This window comes from Uloborus diversus, chromosome 3, assembly GCF_026930045.1.
Source record: "Uloborus diversus isolate 005 chromosome 3, Udiv.v.3.1, whole genome shotgun sequence".
NCBI classification, from domain to species: domain Eukaryota; kingdom Metazoa; phylum Arthropoda; class Arachnida; order Araneae; family Uloboridae; genus Uloborus; species Uloborus diversus.
In genome coordinates, this window is record NC_072733.1 from 3,663,863 (window position 1) to 3,677,397 (window position 13,535).

Here is a 13,535-nt window from a genome sequence, read left to right on the forward strand (position 1 = left end):
ATTAGCGCATGCAAAAAACCTCTTGGGATTCCTGTTTATGTTATCTGCCAGTCTTTGCTCCAACTCTCTATTCTGAATCTGTACCAAATACTTAAATTTACGCCTTGCCTTACAATATTGGAGCCTATCTGCACTGTGACCAGTTACTAGTATTTAAAATGCTTAAATTATCAAATTGCTATCACAGTTCACCAAAGAAATATGTTCCAATAGAAATAAAAGCAATTTTCCAACATGCATTTCATCGAACGAAAACTTTTCTTATACTCTACTAAAAAAAGAGCAAAGCGATTCACTAATGCAAGTTTAAAGCGCAAAAATCTCCAAAATATAACTATTTCAGTCAAAAACACGCTTAGTTATTCCAATTTCAATGTATGAAAAGGAAAAATGTCTCGACAGAACATCGCAAACATAAACAATACAAAAATACCATTTCTGTACCAAATTTGCAATCCAGAAATGCTTTCAAAATGCACACCGAAAATATCTACTATATTTTACATAAAATAACACCTTCATATTTTTATAAAATGCTAGAGTCAACTTATTTTCAGATATTCAGTACCTAAAGAAGGCACGTTTACAGAATATGCCTGAATAGTTCTTGGCATCGATAAGAATTAACTTTTACAATAAAATAACCGTGCTATTTTTGTAAAAAAAATTACACGCAGTAAACATAAAATTAAAAACTACAAAAAACCCTCAAGATTTTGTGAAAACATAAAGAATTTCGGAAGTGAGTTTTTTTTTCTTTTGAATTCTAAAAAAAGGAAAACTTGCATTTTTATTGTATAAATCCTCACACTCAAGCTGAAACAAAACATATAAAACAATGGCTTCTTATCGAGACACACCCCAAGTTGGATTTTACTCTAAATTGACGCTCAAGTTTGAAGAAACTGGCATTTTCTAATATTTATTCATCAAAACACAACTACTGAGTTTAAAGCAACACAAAATAAGCTTTCTTATGAGGTATATTCCACGAAAAAAATATCTAACGTGGAACTGCTAAAAAGTAAACAAGTTTGAACAGATCTAAGATTGCTTTCGGGTTGCCTAACACAGGTTAGTTTTGCCATGCTTAAAAAATTATCGTCTCATTGGCGAGAAAAATATTTCAATTTTGTGCAAAAAATCGGATGTCGCCAAATGGGGGAGAGGGGGGGGGGGGGGTATATCACATCTGTACCGCCCAAACTTTTCCTTTATCATAATCTTGAGCCCTTATATGTGGAACCTAAATGGAGGGGGCAATATCAGGGGCTTGCACAGGGGGGCGAAAAGGGACACCTGTTGGTTCGGCTTGAGATCTTTTAAATGAGGGGTGAAATATAAGTAGGGATGTAGGGTAAGCAATATGAAAGGGGCCCGTAAAAGTCATTCCTGATGGATCCCAAATTTCTGTGCACACCCCTGGTCAATTTAAACAAAAACAAAAACAAAAAAAATTATATCCCCCTTTTTCCTATTTCCAAATGCATTGTATTGACTCAATAGGAACCCATATCAGTCATTTTAGTTTGAGCAAGCATATTTTATTTCAATCAGTGTGTTCTGTGTTACGATTTTGTTTCAAGAGATGACAGCACCTGACCAAGCTGTTTTGTTTCATTTGTGAAATTTATTTGAATGAAGGAGAAATAAAATTGAGAAGGAGAAGGGTATAGAAAATCTTCAAAGATGCAGTGCAAAATGCCAAAATGAAGATCAGCGTTTTTTGAAGAACTAAAAAGAAATGACAATTCACACTGCCGGACACAAATGATTTGTTCTGAGATGGCAAAATCTTGCTTTAAAAAATCTTGGCTACAACAATGTGATAAAAGATGTGCAAGACCTTTTCAATTAGACAAAACTACTTTTGTGATCGCTTTTGGATATGTGCTTTAAAGGCGTATATTATTAGCAGCATTTAATCTGAGAGTGAACAAAAAATATAAAAATGTAAACTGAAATGTAGAACGTTCATGGTCACAAAGTCAAAGTCAACACCTCTGGGGGAGCTGGATCTGGGGATGCTCAACTCCTGGTGTTGAACAATAAAACAGAGCTGCTTTCTTCAGGGCGCCATTCAACTGGTTAAGTCCCATATAGTGGTTGGGGTAGGTACGGGGGACCATGGAGTTCAATGCGTAATATACAGTGGCTCCCAAAAGTGTTCATACACTTTGAAATTTTTTAGTAAAACCAAAATAACGCAAAACTGAATTCCAATATGAAGTCCAATATTTTTTCACATCATTCCTATGTCATTCTAAATAAAACCCTGTAGTTTTTTGAAAATATTGACAGATCTTCTTTTTGAAATGGGTCGAAACACGAAGAGACAGAGAAATAATACGCCACAAAAGTTATCGTACACTCAAATATTTTCAAATAAATTCATGATTAAAATTATCATATATCTTTTTTTTTTTTTTTAATTATGATATTTGCATTGTGTTGACCCTTAAGCAGGGTTCGCTGATATATATCAGTCAATATATATTATGATATATATCAGGATACACATCCAATATTTATTTAGAAAATATCATGATATTTTCGATATTAATTTTTTCAACTACCGTATTTTCAACATAAAAATTATATTAATCTTAGCAATATTGTTTATTTATTATTAAAAATAGCCAAAAGGTTATGTACTATATTTTTATGATGCATTAATACATCATTAATGTAACAAAGTAATATAATATTCCTTTTTTACTTGTATTTTATATTCATAAAATTATGAGTAATGTAGCAATTTTAATTCACATTAAAAGTGGCGAATTAAATATTAAACATTGTTCAGATCTAAAGGAAATGTCTTATGACTTTGCACCGATTAATATGTTTTATTTTTGAATCATGTAACTAAAAGTAGCTAACAGAAGAAAAATAAGTAAAACAGCTAATGCTAACTTAGCTCCATTAAAATTGATTAAAATGTAAAATGAAATATTAGATGTAAATAATGAAAGAAACCTTCATTTTAAGCCCATATATTGTAATATACGAAAATGAAGAATGATCTGAGGATACATTTAATATTTTGAAGGCTAGTTTGTGCTGATTGAAAATATCGGATAGATATCAAAATATCCGATATATATCAAAATATTGGATATTTTTGAAAATATCATGATATTTTCGAACCCTGCTTTAATTTTTTGTTTATTTATTCCTTAATATTGTGCTTATTATTTTAAAATGACTGGTATTCGTAAAAAACCACAAATACCATTCGAAATTTGAATTTCCCTCACAGTAGCAGTAAATTGATTTGAAATGTCTCTAAATTAGTTAATTTACTCCATTCTATAGTAAAGTGCTTGAGAAAATGGTTTTGAGAAAAGAATCGGACCGAAAACAAGGTAAGAAAACGTCAACCGACAACGTTGACAAAGTGTGATCGGAGATTTACAGTTAAAAAATTTATGAAAAATACACCTTTGAGTGCTGTAAAAGTTTCTGCAGAGTTAAATGAAAATTTTTACATTTAATTTTCACCTAAAATTGTTGGCCAAATTCTCTGATTAGCGGATTAAATGGGTCCTCTTCCCGCAGAAATTTTCTTGGCCGTGCGAAAAACAGGAAGCTTATGCTTTTCATCGCAAAATCAATGATAAATAAGCTCAAAACGTTTTGGAATTACGTATTACTTACAGATAAAAATGAATTCAGCATTTTTGGTTAAATTGTTGTATAATTGTAAATAGAAGAAAAAATTAGGAACTTAATCTTAAGAACTTAGTTGGACCAGTTTATCAGTATGGTGAAAGTGTTCTTGTGTAAATGTGCATATCAGCATCAGGGCTTGGTAGTTTGGAATTTTTTGATGAAATAATGAATCATGCTGTTCATTTAAATATTTTAAGAACCAATTTTAAACTCTTAGCTAAAAATTTGGTTATCGGAAACAACTTTGTTTTTTGTCAAGGTAACGATAAGAAGCATACGGTTTTCAATGTTTGCGTCTGTGCCTCAAAAATTGTCCTCAGTTTAGAAAATACCTCTTCAACTTCCTGATTTGAACTTAATGTAACATATTTAGAGGTATCTGTAGGCTATATTACGAAAATATGGCTTTGAAACGAAAATAGAGCTAGAAACAATAAGACTTGAAGTGTGGTTGAACACTTACTCAGAAATTACGCAAAAAAAGAAAGAAAAGAGAAGGAAATCTATTCCCAGATGTTTAAAAGGTGTTGTTGATACTGCATGATATTCTACTAAATAAAAACTTAATAAAAAGTTAGATTATTCAATAATTTATAGACATTTTTCAAAGTGTACCAAGACTTTTGTGAGATAAAATTTACAGCACTTTTTGGTTTTTCATTTAAAAAAAAACTAAGTTTTAATATTTTTAAAAAAAATTTCCTGTAGTTTTGTTGAAAATTGATCATAGATCTTATAATTAAATACCTATTCTGAAACATAAATTCTAACCAATGGATAGGGGCCTATTTCATTGAAAGTCGTAGGTGTACAAACACTTTTAGGAGCCACTGTATATAAGAGAGGGCCCCAAAAGCTCTACAGCCTTTTTTATTAGGTACTAAGTGGAGTCTGAAATAGTTATAGAGATGAATCAAAAGGGGAAAAAAAACACTGTTGTCAAAAGCATGACTAGAGAAGCCGCAAAACATAAAAATATTACCTCCATAAAGAAAGATGCTATTCAAATTTCTACATTTTAACAGATTAAATAATTTGAACAATATGTAATCGATTTACAAAACAAACTCCTATATTTAGACTTCTTTTGACCCTAATGTGTTTGTCGCACGTAAATAAATGTTTATCCAGTGACGAATCTGGGGGAAGGGATATGGGGCTGCAGATTGCCCCCCCCCCCCCTTCAGTGGCGTATATAGCACTCCCATAGGGACAGTGAGTGCACGCCGTTTGAGGGTGCATTACCCAGAAAAAATAATACACAGAATTAAATTGGAGGTCAAATTTTTCCGTTAAATTTCATTCTCCTAAATCCTCCTCTTACACTTATTAAAATTTCTAATGCTTTACATGCATATTTAACTTTCCTCACCCACCCTTTTCCTCTCCTGTGTCTGCATATTTATTGTGTTTCCAAAATATTTTTAGGAAGATGCTCCGCATGTATGTCTCGATGCCTCTTTCAAGTTTATCAGCACTGGATTACAATAGCAAATCTAATTTCTTGGAATGCAAAAATGTACACAACAAACCTGCCTTTAAATGGTTTCTATTGTTCACTGGACTGGATAGGAAGACCCCCCCCCCCCATCCATTCCATCCAGCAAAACCTTTATTTTTTTTGTTCAAAATTATAATTTTAAAACTATAATGTGTGTCGTGCAGTTACAAAACTGGCCATCTCCAAAAAAAACTAAATTTATGGGGAAAGCCATTTTACTGTTACATCAAGCATAATCAAGGTCAAAACTAATTCTCATCGGTTTTTAGTGATATTAGGGAAGGGTGTTGGAAAACGTTTCTGTAAATGGTGGTGGTATGTGGAGGGGGGAATTTACTCATATTTTCATTTTGGATTTGGCTGCTCTTGCAACTCATTTTGGAGTTGGCCGGTTTTGCTACTAATTTGAACTTAAAAATTGCTATACCAAATTTAGATATTGGGATTTTGGGGTACAATAAACATAACTCTCAAGAATAAGACAACATAATTTGAAAAATCAAACAGACCAGAACAGCTGACCAGAATTATTTCTAAGCATAATAAAATATTATAAAAAAATAAAATAATATCAACATTCAAGAACTAGAGTTTCATTATCGTCTTCAATAGGCTCACACATTTCTTCCTGATGTTCTTCATAACTACTGTTTTCTTCCTCTTGGCCTATGATTCCATCACCTTGAGCAGATGATGCCATCAAGGTGTTTTTGTAAAAAATCAAGCGCACATCACTCTCCCAGTTTGACCCAAAATGTTTGGTCAGTAAGTTTTGGACATCGCACACTTTCTGAGGCTTCACCACTAAACCTGGAAATACACTCGTAACCTTACTGGTTGCAATGCTCCTCTTAGTCTTCACAACAGACTTTTTTGCTCCAACCTCAGATCTATAAAAAATCTCTCCTTGAACCAGCACCTTATTATTCTTCTTGGTTATGAAAAATCTCTTCGTTGGTGCAAATTTGAAATGCCATTGTGCTGTGGGTTTGAGGATGGTACTGATGGTTCTCATCCAATCAAGATCAGTGTAGTAGTCTCTTCCTGGATTGTACACTGTTCCACTTTCCAAGAGAATGTTATCAAATTCTGAAGGCCGAACAAGGGCCTCAATTTTTTTCAACTTCTCAATTTGGGCGAAAACACGATCTAGAGGAATGAATGAATGACGGGGAATGGGGAAAATGACTTCCACTTTTTTTTCAGATGGGTTGGGGCGCTAGGAGTCATCCAGTATATAAACATGAACATCAATGTTATGTTTTTATTTTGGCCACCACAGCCATCAGCTACGCATCTGAGGATAGTGACTCCGCTGAAATCGGTATTCTGTAACCCACAAACTTTTCCATGATCGACAAAGCAACGTGCACCACTGACCAATATTAATCACGACGACTATGGAGCACAGGGAAAGGTAAACAGAAAGAGAAGCTGAAAAGGTACATTCCAGCTCTGGATCGGCAGTGCCATCTAGCGGATATGGACATGGCCGGTTTTGAAACTCACAGACGAGAGGATTTGGCCGGGTTTTCAGCACATCATGATTTTCAAATGCATATTAATTGAGGATTTTGTCGGTTTTGCCATGATTTTAGGTATCCAATAGGTGGAACATGTACCTTAGCACCCAAAACACTGAAAAAACATATTTCCCAAAATTGAGGAGTTGGCCGGTTTTGCAACTACACGACACATGTACGAGTTGTAAAAGTTATTATCTCAATCACACATAATATATTATTGGTATCATGTGAGAACTTCTTCTATCAGACCGGAATTGCTAGTGTCTGTGTTACCGGTGGTGAGGGGGAGGGACAGCATCATTGAAAGAAAAAAAAATCAAGAAACTAATAATGTTGCTAAACTTCTCAAGCTAAGGGTTTTAGTTAAGTTTTAATGATTAATGGGCCTCATTTAAGGAGAAATGCTTTTTTTTTTTTCCAGAGTAGAGGAAAATTGTTTATTTTCAAAGAGCTGTAGAGAGCTTGCTATTCATGCTACAAAAAAGTTGTAGCTATAAAAGTTGTAGGAAATTTAATGTTCTTTAAACTTTGTATTTAAAAATTTTTGCTAAGTTTAACCATTTCTGAGATATTTTGAAAAAACATAAAAAAGTTATGAATTTTTCTGGTTTTTTGGCCCCCGAAAGTTCTCCCAGGTTCTTTCGTATTGGATAACTTGATTTTTCCAGGTTGGGATCAATATGGACAAATTAAAAAAAATCTTTTACCCCATTTTTTTTGTAAGGTAAAATGTATCTGTTGACTGGACTAATTATAATGTCTATTAAATGGAACTCTTTTGGTGAAATCAAACCCAGACCATGTGTGTAAAAAGCTGTTTTTATAAGACATCATGGCCTTCAAATTTTCCGAGCCCTAAAATATTAACTGCATAAGAGAATGTTTTGGCATTCTAGTGTAAATAAGTGTATGTAATCCTATTTTTCTCTTATGCTTGTCATTTCTGTGTGCCCTCCATCGGAATCTTAATTTCTTTTTTTTGAAATATAAAAATAGTAACTTTCTAAAATGTTTTCCTAACATTAAACACTTTCTTTTGTTTTTATAAGATTTATAACATAAAGCATTTGAGTAGAATTGGATATTTTGTTTTTAACACATAATATATACTTTTTATAAATTGATTAAATTTTTATGTTTCATTGCACATTTCAGTAAAATCCAACTTGTCTTTGCAAAAGGAAGCAAACTATTTTTACCCTTAATTCATAAACAAAAGAGCTTTTTATCGCCGTGTTTGATTAATGAAGTGGGCAGTGATCTCTGAAGATAAGGACGAGTTGAATTTCTCACTTGGAACTTGAAAAATCAAAAACTCATCATTTTGATTCTATTGAAAACGGCTAAGTCCTTTCAAGTTAAAATTTTTAAAAAAGGAAGAAATTTATTTGATTTTATATTTTTTCTTAGGTCCCGCTCCACATGCCTCTCAATCTCTCATGGGCCCTTATACAATGCATAGGCTTGCCCCCCCCCCCCCCCCGCCCCCCTTGAGGGCCCCGGTTCCCACTGCCTTCTCAAGTGTTTAGGACCCAATGAAAACTTCCGAGATAGTAGAATATTTGAGTTGTGAGGCTTTGAGCTATTTAGAGTCGACTTTAAAGGAAACTGTAGGAACCTCAAATCTGCACTCTGTTGGCAAGGTTATAATTCAGTTTTCTACTTTTTAGCTTACAAAAGAGATTAGCAATACTGTACACAAGTAGTTGTATAATTTAATAATTCTGATGTTATTGTTTGGAAAGTACTTTTGAAAGCAGATCTGATGCTGTTGAAACCTCTCATTCTATACTGCAATGTTTTGTGCAATTATAGACATCTTATGATGAGATGCAATAGCACAATAAAAGTTAAGTGTGGCAGTGAAAAATAGAGTAGCTGTGGATCTATGATGACCTTGAAGAATATAGTCAAATTTTCTTTGTTTGCAATACCATACTTTTATTTGTAAATCTTCTGTAAGAGATTTTCAATATGTTTTCAATAGATATTCTTTGTTCTGACACAGGTTAATGTCTAGTGGTTCTGCTGCCCTTCCAGAAACTGTGTTTTATGGCTGGGAAAACATTACAGGTCATCGCTTATTAGAACGATTTGGCATGTCTGAAATAGGGATGGCCTTGGCCAATCCCTTGCATGGTTCAAGACTGCCAGGTATTTAAAATATAATTAGCAAGATGAAATTTATTGCTCATCTCTATTTCTTTTTACGTAGCTTGCTTTAAACTTATTTGGTTTACATCACCCATTCATAAAGTGCATATTAATTGCAATATTTGAGATTTTTCATGAAGATTTATGTTTAAAATATTTACAAACACCAGAATATTTTGATACTATTTATATATAGTTAAACTATTTTAAGACTTCAATATTTATAACCTAAACCATATACATGAAGCCTACTAATATCACCATATATACAAATACAAAAGGGACGGCCAGCAACAGGCTCTGGGCCCATCTAGACTGGTCCTAGTCAAATTACAATCCTCAGTAAAGATCAATGGCTCTCTTAAATCTCAATGGCTCTCCCTTGCTCATTATCACCTCTTCCAGTGAGCTGTTCCAAGGTTCTGCTACCCTGCAAAAATAATAATTGTTCCTAATATCCATGTTAGCCTGAGATTTAAATAGCTTAAAACAATGACCCCTTGTCCTGTTTTCAGTGCTAAACTTCAGCCCCCGAACATCTTTCATTTTAATAAATTTAAACAACTGAATCATGTCCCCTCGGTCTGTTTTTTGCTCAAGACTACATTTTTAGCCTTCTAAGCCTGGAATCATAGTCTAAATGAGAAAGTCCATTTATTAGCCTAGTAGCCCGCCTTTGAACCCTTTCCAATACATTAATATCTTTCTTAAGATAAGGAGACCAAAACTGAACAGCATACTCCAAATGAGGTCTTACCAAACTTCTATATAAGGGCAGAAGAACTTCTTTGCATTTGTTTGAAATAGATCTATTGATAAACCCAAGCATCTTATTGGCTTTGTTACTAGCTATGCTACACTGTTCACTAAACTTTAAATCCTGACTTATTAAGACGCCCAGATCAGTAACTTTTTCTGCCTGACTAATGACTGAACCTTATAAATAATAACTTGTACACTTATTTCCATACCCTAAATGTAACACTTGACATTTCCCAACATTAACAGCCATACCCCATTTATCAGCCCACTCCGTAATATGATTTAGATCCTCTCGCAGCTGATTTGCTTGTTCTTCATTTTCTACACTCTCCATAACTTTGACATCATCAGCAAAACAATTCATGTTCCCAGAAATATTTTTATGAATATCGTTCATATAAACAATGAACAAAACAGGCCCTAACACTGATCCTTGTGGGACCCCGCTTAAAACCTCACTCCAATTAGAATAATTTCCCCTTACAACTACCCTTTGATTCGTTCCGGTCAGCCAGTTTTTTACTCAAATGAAAGTTTTCCCTCCTATTCCTATATCAGCTAATTTCCTGAGTAGAGCAACATGCGGTACCTTGTCGAAAGCTTTTTGAAAATCGTTGTAAACAACATTGACAGACTTCTTATTGTCCAAAGCCATGGTAACTTTGTCATAGAAATGTAATAAATTAGTTGCACAAAATTTACCTTGAATATATCAATATATCGAAAATATCAATATTTGGGGAGCAATATATCGCAGTATTAAAATTCTGATATTGCCCAGTCCTAGTGTAAAGCTAAATAAACGTATCTTTCAACTGTCCCCCATTATTGAAGTGAATAAATTCTTGCTGATTGATGTCAGACAATTAATAGGGATGTTCCTGATGCCAAATACAGAAAGAAATGAACAATAGCTAAGTTTTTTTATCATCATTTTAGTATTAATCATGCCTGTAAATATGTGCAATTCTTTCAAATTTCAGTCTAGTGTTGCAAAAAATCTGTGGGTGATGTAGAAAAACTGTTTGCACATTTGAATTCAGGGCATCATTTTGCACAAAGATCAGGTATTTTTCTCCATGTAACAAAAAAAAATTATTATTATTTTTTTTTTTTGTAGACTAGTATAATATGATCTAAACTGTGCAACATTGTTGATGTTTTCAAAGAATTGCTGTTTCTGTTAAAACATCAATGTTTTTACTTTAGATGTTTTAACGTCGAAGTTTTTTCTAATATTGATGTTTTGTGTTTGATGTTTTTTTATGTTAATATTTTACCATTGAACATTGAACCGAAAACACCCATAGGCAGAGTGTTTCCTTTCAATATAAATATAAGTTTATATTATAGTTTTCTAATCAGATATGTATAAACCTATATTATAGATAGAGATGCATGCAACATCAATGTAAATTAAATCAAAATTAAAACATTTGTGGGGTATTGATTCATCGAAGAAAAACGTCGATGTTTTAAAAAGATCAACATTGTTGTTACAGTCCTAGTTATAGTACCCTGTTCTCAGTTATTCGTTGATTTATAAAAAAAATCAGATTTAAATATATACTGTATTGTTACTAGAATGTATTTCAGGTCTCTCTCTCTGGCTACAAATATCAATCTTCAAACTTTGAACACATTTTGCATTTTAAATATAATGTAAACAGTTCTTCCATATTGTTGTTACTAATCCCAGATGGTATAGCTTAGCTAAACCATCTCCATAAAACCAAAAACCTCCAAAAAGTCAAAAAAAAAAAAAAAATTGAGTCTCTTAAAATCTCAAGCACTGTGAAATTGAAGCACTTGAGTATATGACTAGGAGAGGCCTGATTGGCCCTGTCCCGATGGGGCACTGTAAACTTTCTTCCTCCTGTTGGAAAGCAAGGGATTTGATGTGTCCATTTAGAAAGCATGAGAGACCGGTCTGTCGTCTCCTATGGAATGTTAAGCTGGAAAGACCATCAAGGTCTTTGACCGAAATACCAAGTATTATCAGGAAGAGTCTGCCACATTGCATTTGGCTCCATTCTTTTGTTTGAGAAGATTTCTGAGAAAGTTGAACTACCGTTATTATGCAAGGTTTCATTAGAGGCAACCTTGGCCAGCTAATTGGCTCTTTCGCTTCCGAATAAACCAGCCTAGGAGTGTATAAACAATTGAAAGTAAATAGAGTGTCTGTTGGAAAGCCAAACCAGAGATCTAGAATATTCAAGCTTGTCAAATTGCCAATAGTCGCCCAATGGGAAAGATGCTGTATAGAGGCACGTCTGTCCGTTAAAATCCAAATGTCCTCCAAGTCAAAACCTGTAGTTGTGTCTGTAAAGTGTATTCCTCTGTATGTAACTATTAGTTCAGACCTAAAGATCAATAAAGAATTTAAAATTTTTCCATTCCTGTTACAAATCTTCTGCTAAAGGGTGGTTGTCGAACTCCATCTCAGTAAGATGTTCAAAATGGTCCCAATTGGCTTCTTTAAAGTTCCCGCAGTTTCTATGGGAGTCTGAATAATTCTTGCCATTCCTTGTTTTAATCATAATGGGGCACAATGGATGAGATGGTCACTACCAAGGGTATTAAGGACAGTCCATTTGCAAAACAGATATAAATCTGGGCTAATCCATGGCCTCAGATGTTCCATAACTAATAGATATATGCATAGATGAGCCACTATTGTGAAAAATTAAAGCTTTGTCATTAGCTTCTTAGAGCAAGTCACTATCCCTTTTATTGGTTTTGATGTATCCCTACAACAAGTGTTTAGCATTAAGATCTCCCAGAAAAACTGCTTTTGTCTATTAATTCCAAGAAGTTCACCGGAAGATTTGCCTGGCTAGGTGGTTGGTACATGTTGATGATTTTTCCTCCAAACAATGGAAATGTCACTGCCTTCCGCCGGAATTGTAATCATTTTGAAATTTAAGTTTTTGATAAGGAGCACCAATCCACCACCCCCTCTGTTGGGTCTATCCATACAGTATACCACATAGCCTGTTACTTTAAAAATTGATGGTTCTCTAAGCTTAGTTTCCTGCAAGGCTATGATCTACATTGTTCTTATCCACTAGGTTTAATATGTATTCCAGTTTAACTTTCATAGCTGAAGTAAAAAAGCCATTCATGTTGCACTGTATAGTATCAAGATGATTATTATTGCAGTCAAGAAAAGGAGACTGTAATCCACTTATGAAATGGAGCCTTCTGTCTACACTCCATCCTCACCCCTGTTTATCCTGCGCAACGGGCGATGCAGTATTCAACCTTAAGTTCAGACTGGGTTTCATGGTAGTGGGAAATGAGTAACTTCAGTCGATCCGAGGATTCGAAGTACCATTGGTTGAAACCTGACTTAGCCCCGTAATGCCCATTTTAATCGCCTTCTACAACATGCATGAACATTCTTGCCCCTTGGTTGGGGCTACAAGTTGTTAATTTGTTTGCAATAGTTGACAGAAATATCAACAAAATGAACATAAAATGCAAAAGCTTGCAACCAAAAATAACATATTTCTGTAGTATTTTTATTACAATAGATAATACTAATATTTTACCTATTTATTGTAATATTGTGTTAGAAAGACATTCATTATAGAAGTATATTAACAAGTATGAGCTAGCAAACCCTTGGTTATAGCGATCTACTCTGATGGTCTGCTAAATATAGTGGGGTTTATAACTGTATTAACTATCTCGATCATTTTTGAAGGTAAAAACTATTATCAATAGTATATATGTTTATATAACATTCATATTTTTTGAACAAATTTGATAAGCTACAGTTCAACATAAAGAACTGTGTTTACCTTAGCCTGATAAGATACTTGACCGAGATCAAGCTTCATAGTTAAGTTATCTTCATTTTCTCAATTATTGATACATTTGTATGGCATTATTTTGAAATGGCTAAAACTTCA

The 13,535-nt window shown here is 33.7% G+C and overlaps 1 protein-coding gene across 1 annotated transcript in view; it reads left to right on the forward strand.

The window, feature by feature from the left end:
* Positions 1-13,535, forward strand: part of LOC129218102 (malonate--CoA ligase ACSF3, mitochondrial-like) — a 33,790-nt gene that overhangs the window by 14,829 nt on the left and 5,426 nt on the right. Inside the window, exon 4 of the mRNA XM_054852298.1 lies at positions 8,711-8,856. Coding sequence (XP_054708273.1) covers positions 8,711-8,856 — 146 coding nt within the window. The remainder of the gene's footprint in view (positions 1-8,710; positions 8,857-13,535) is intronic.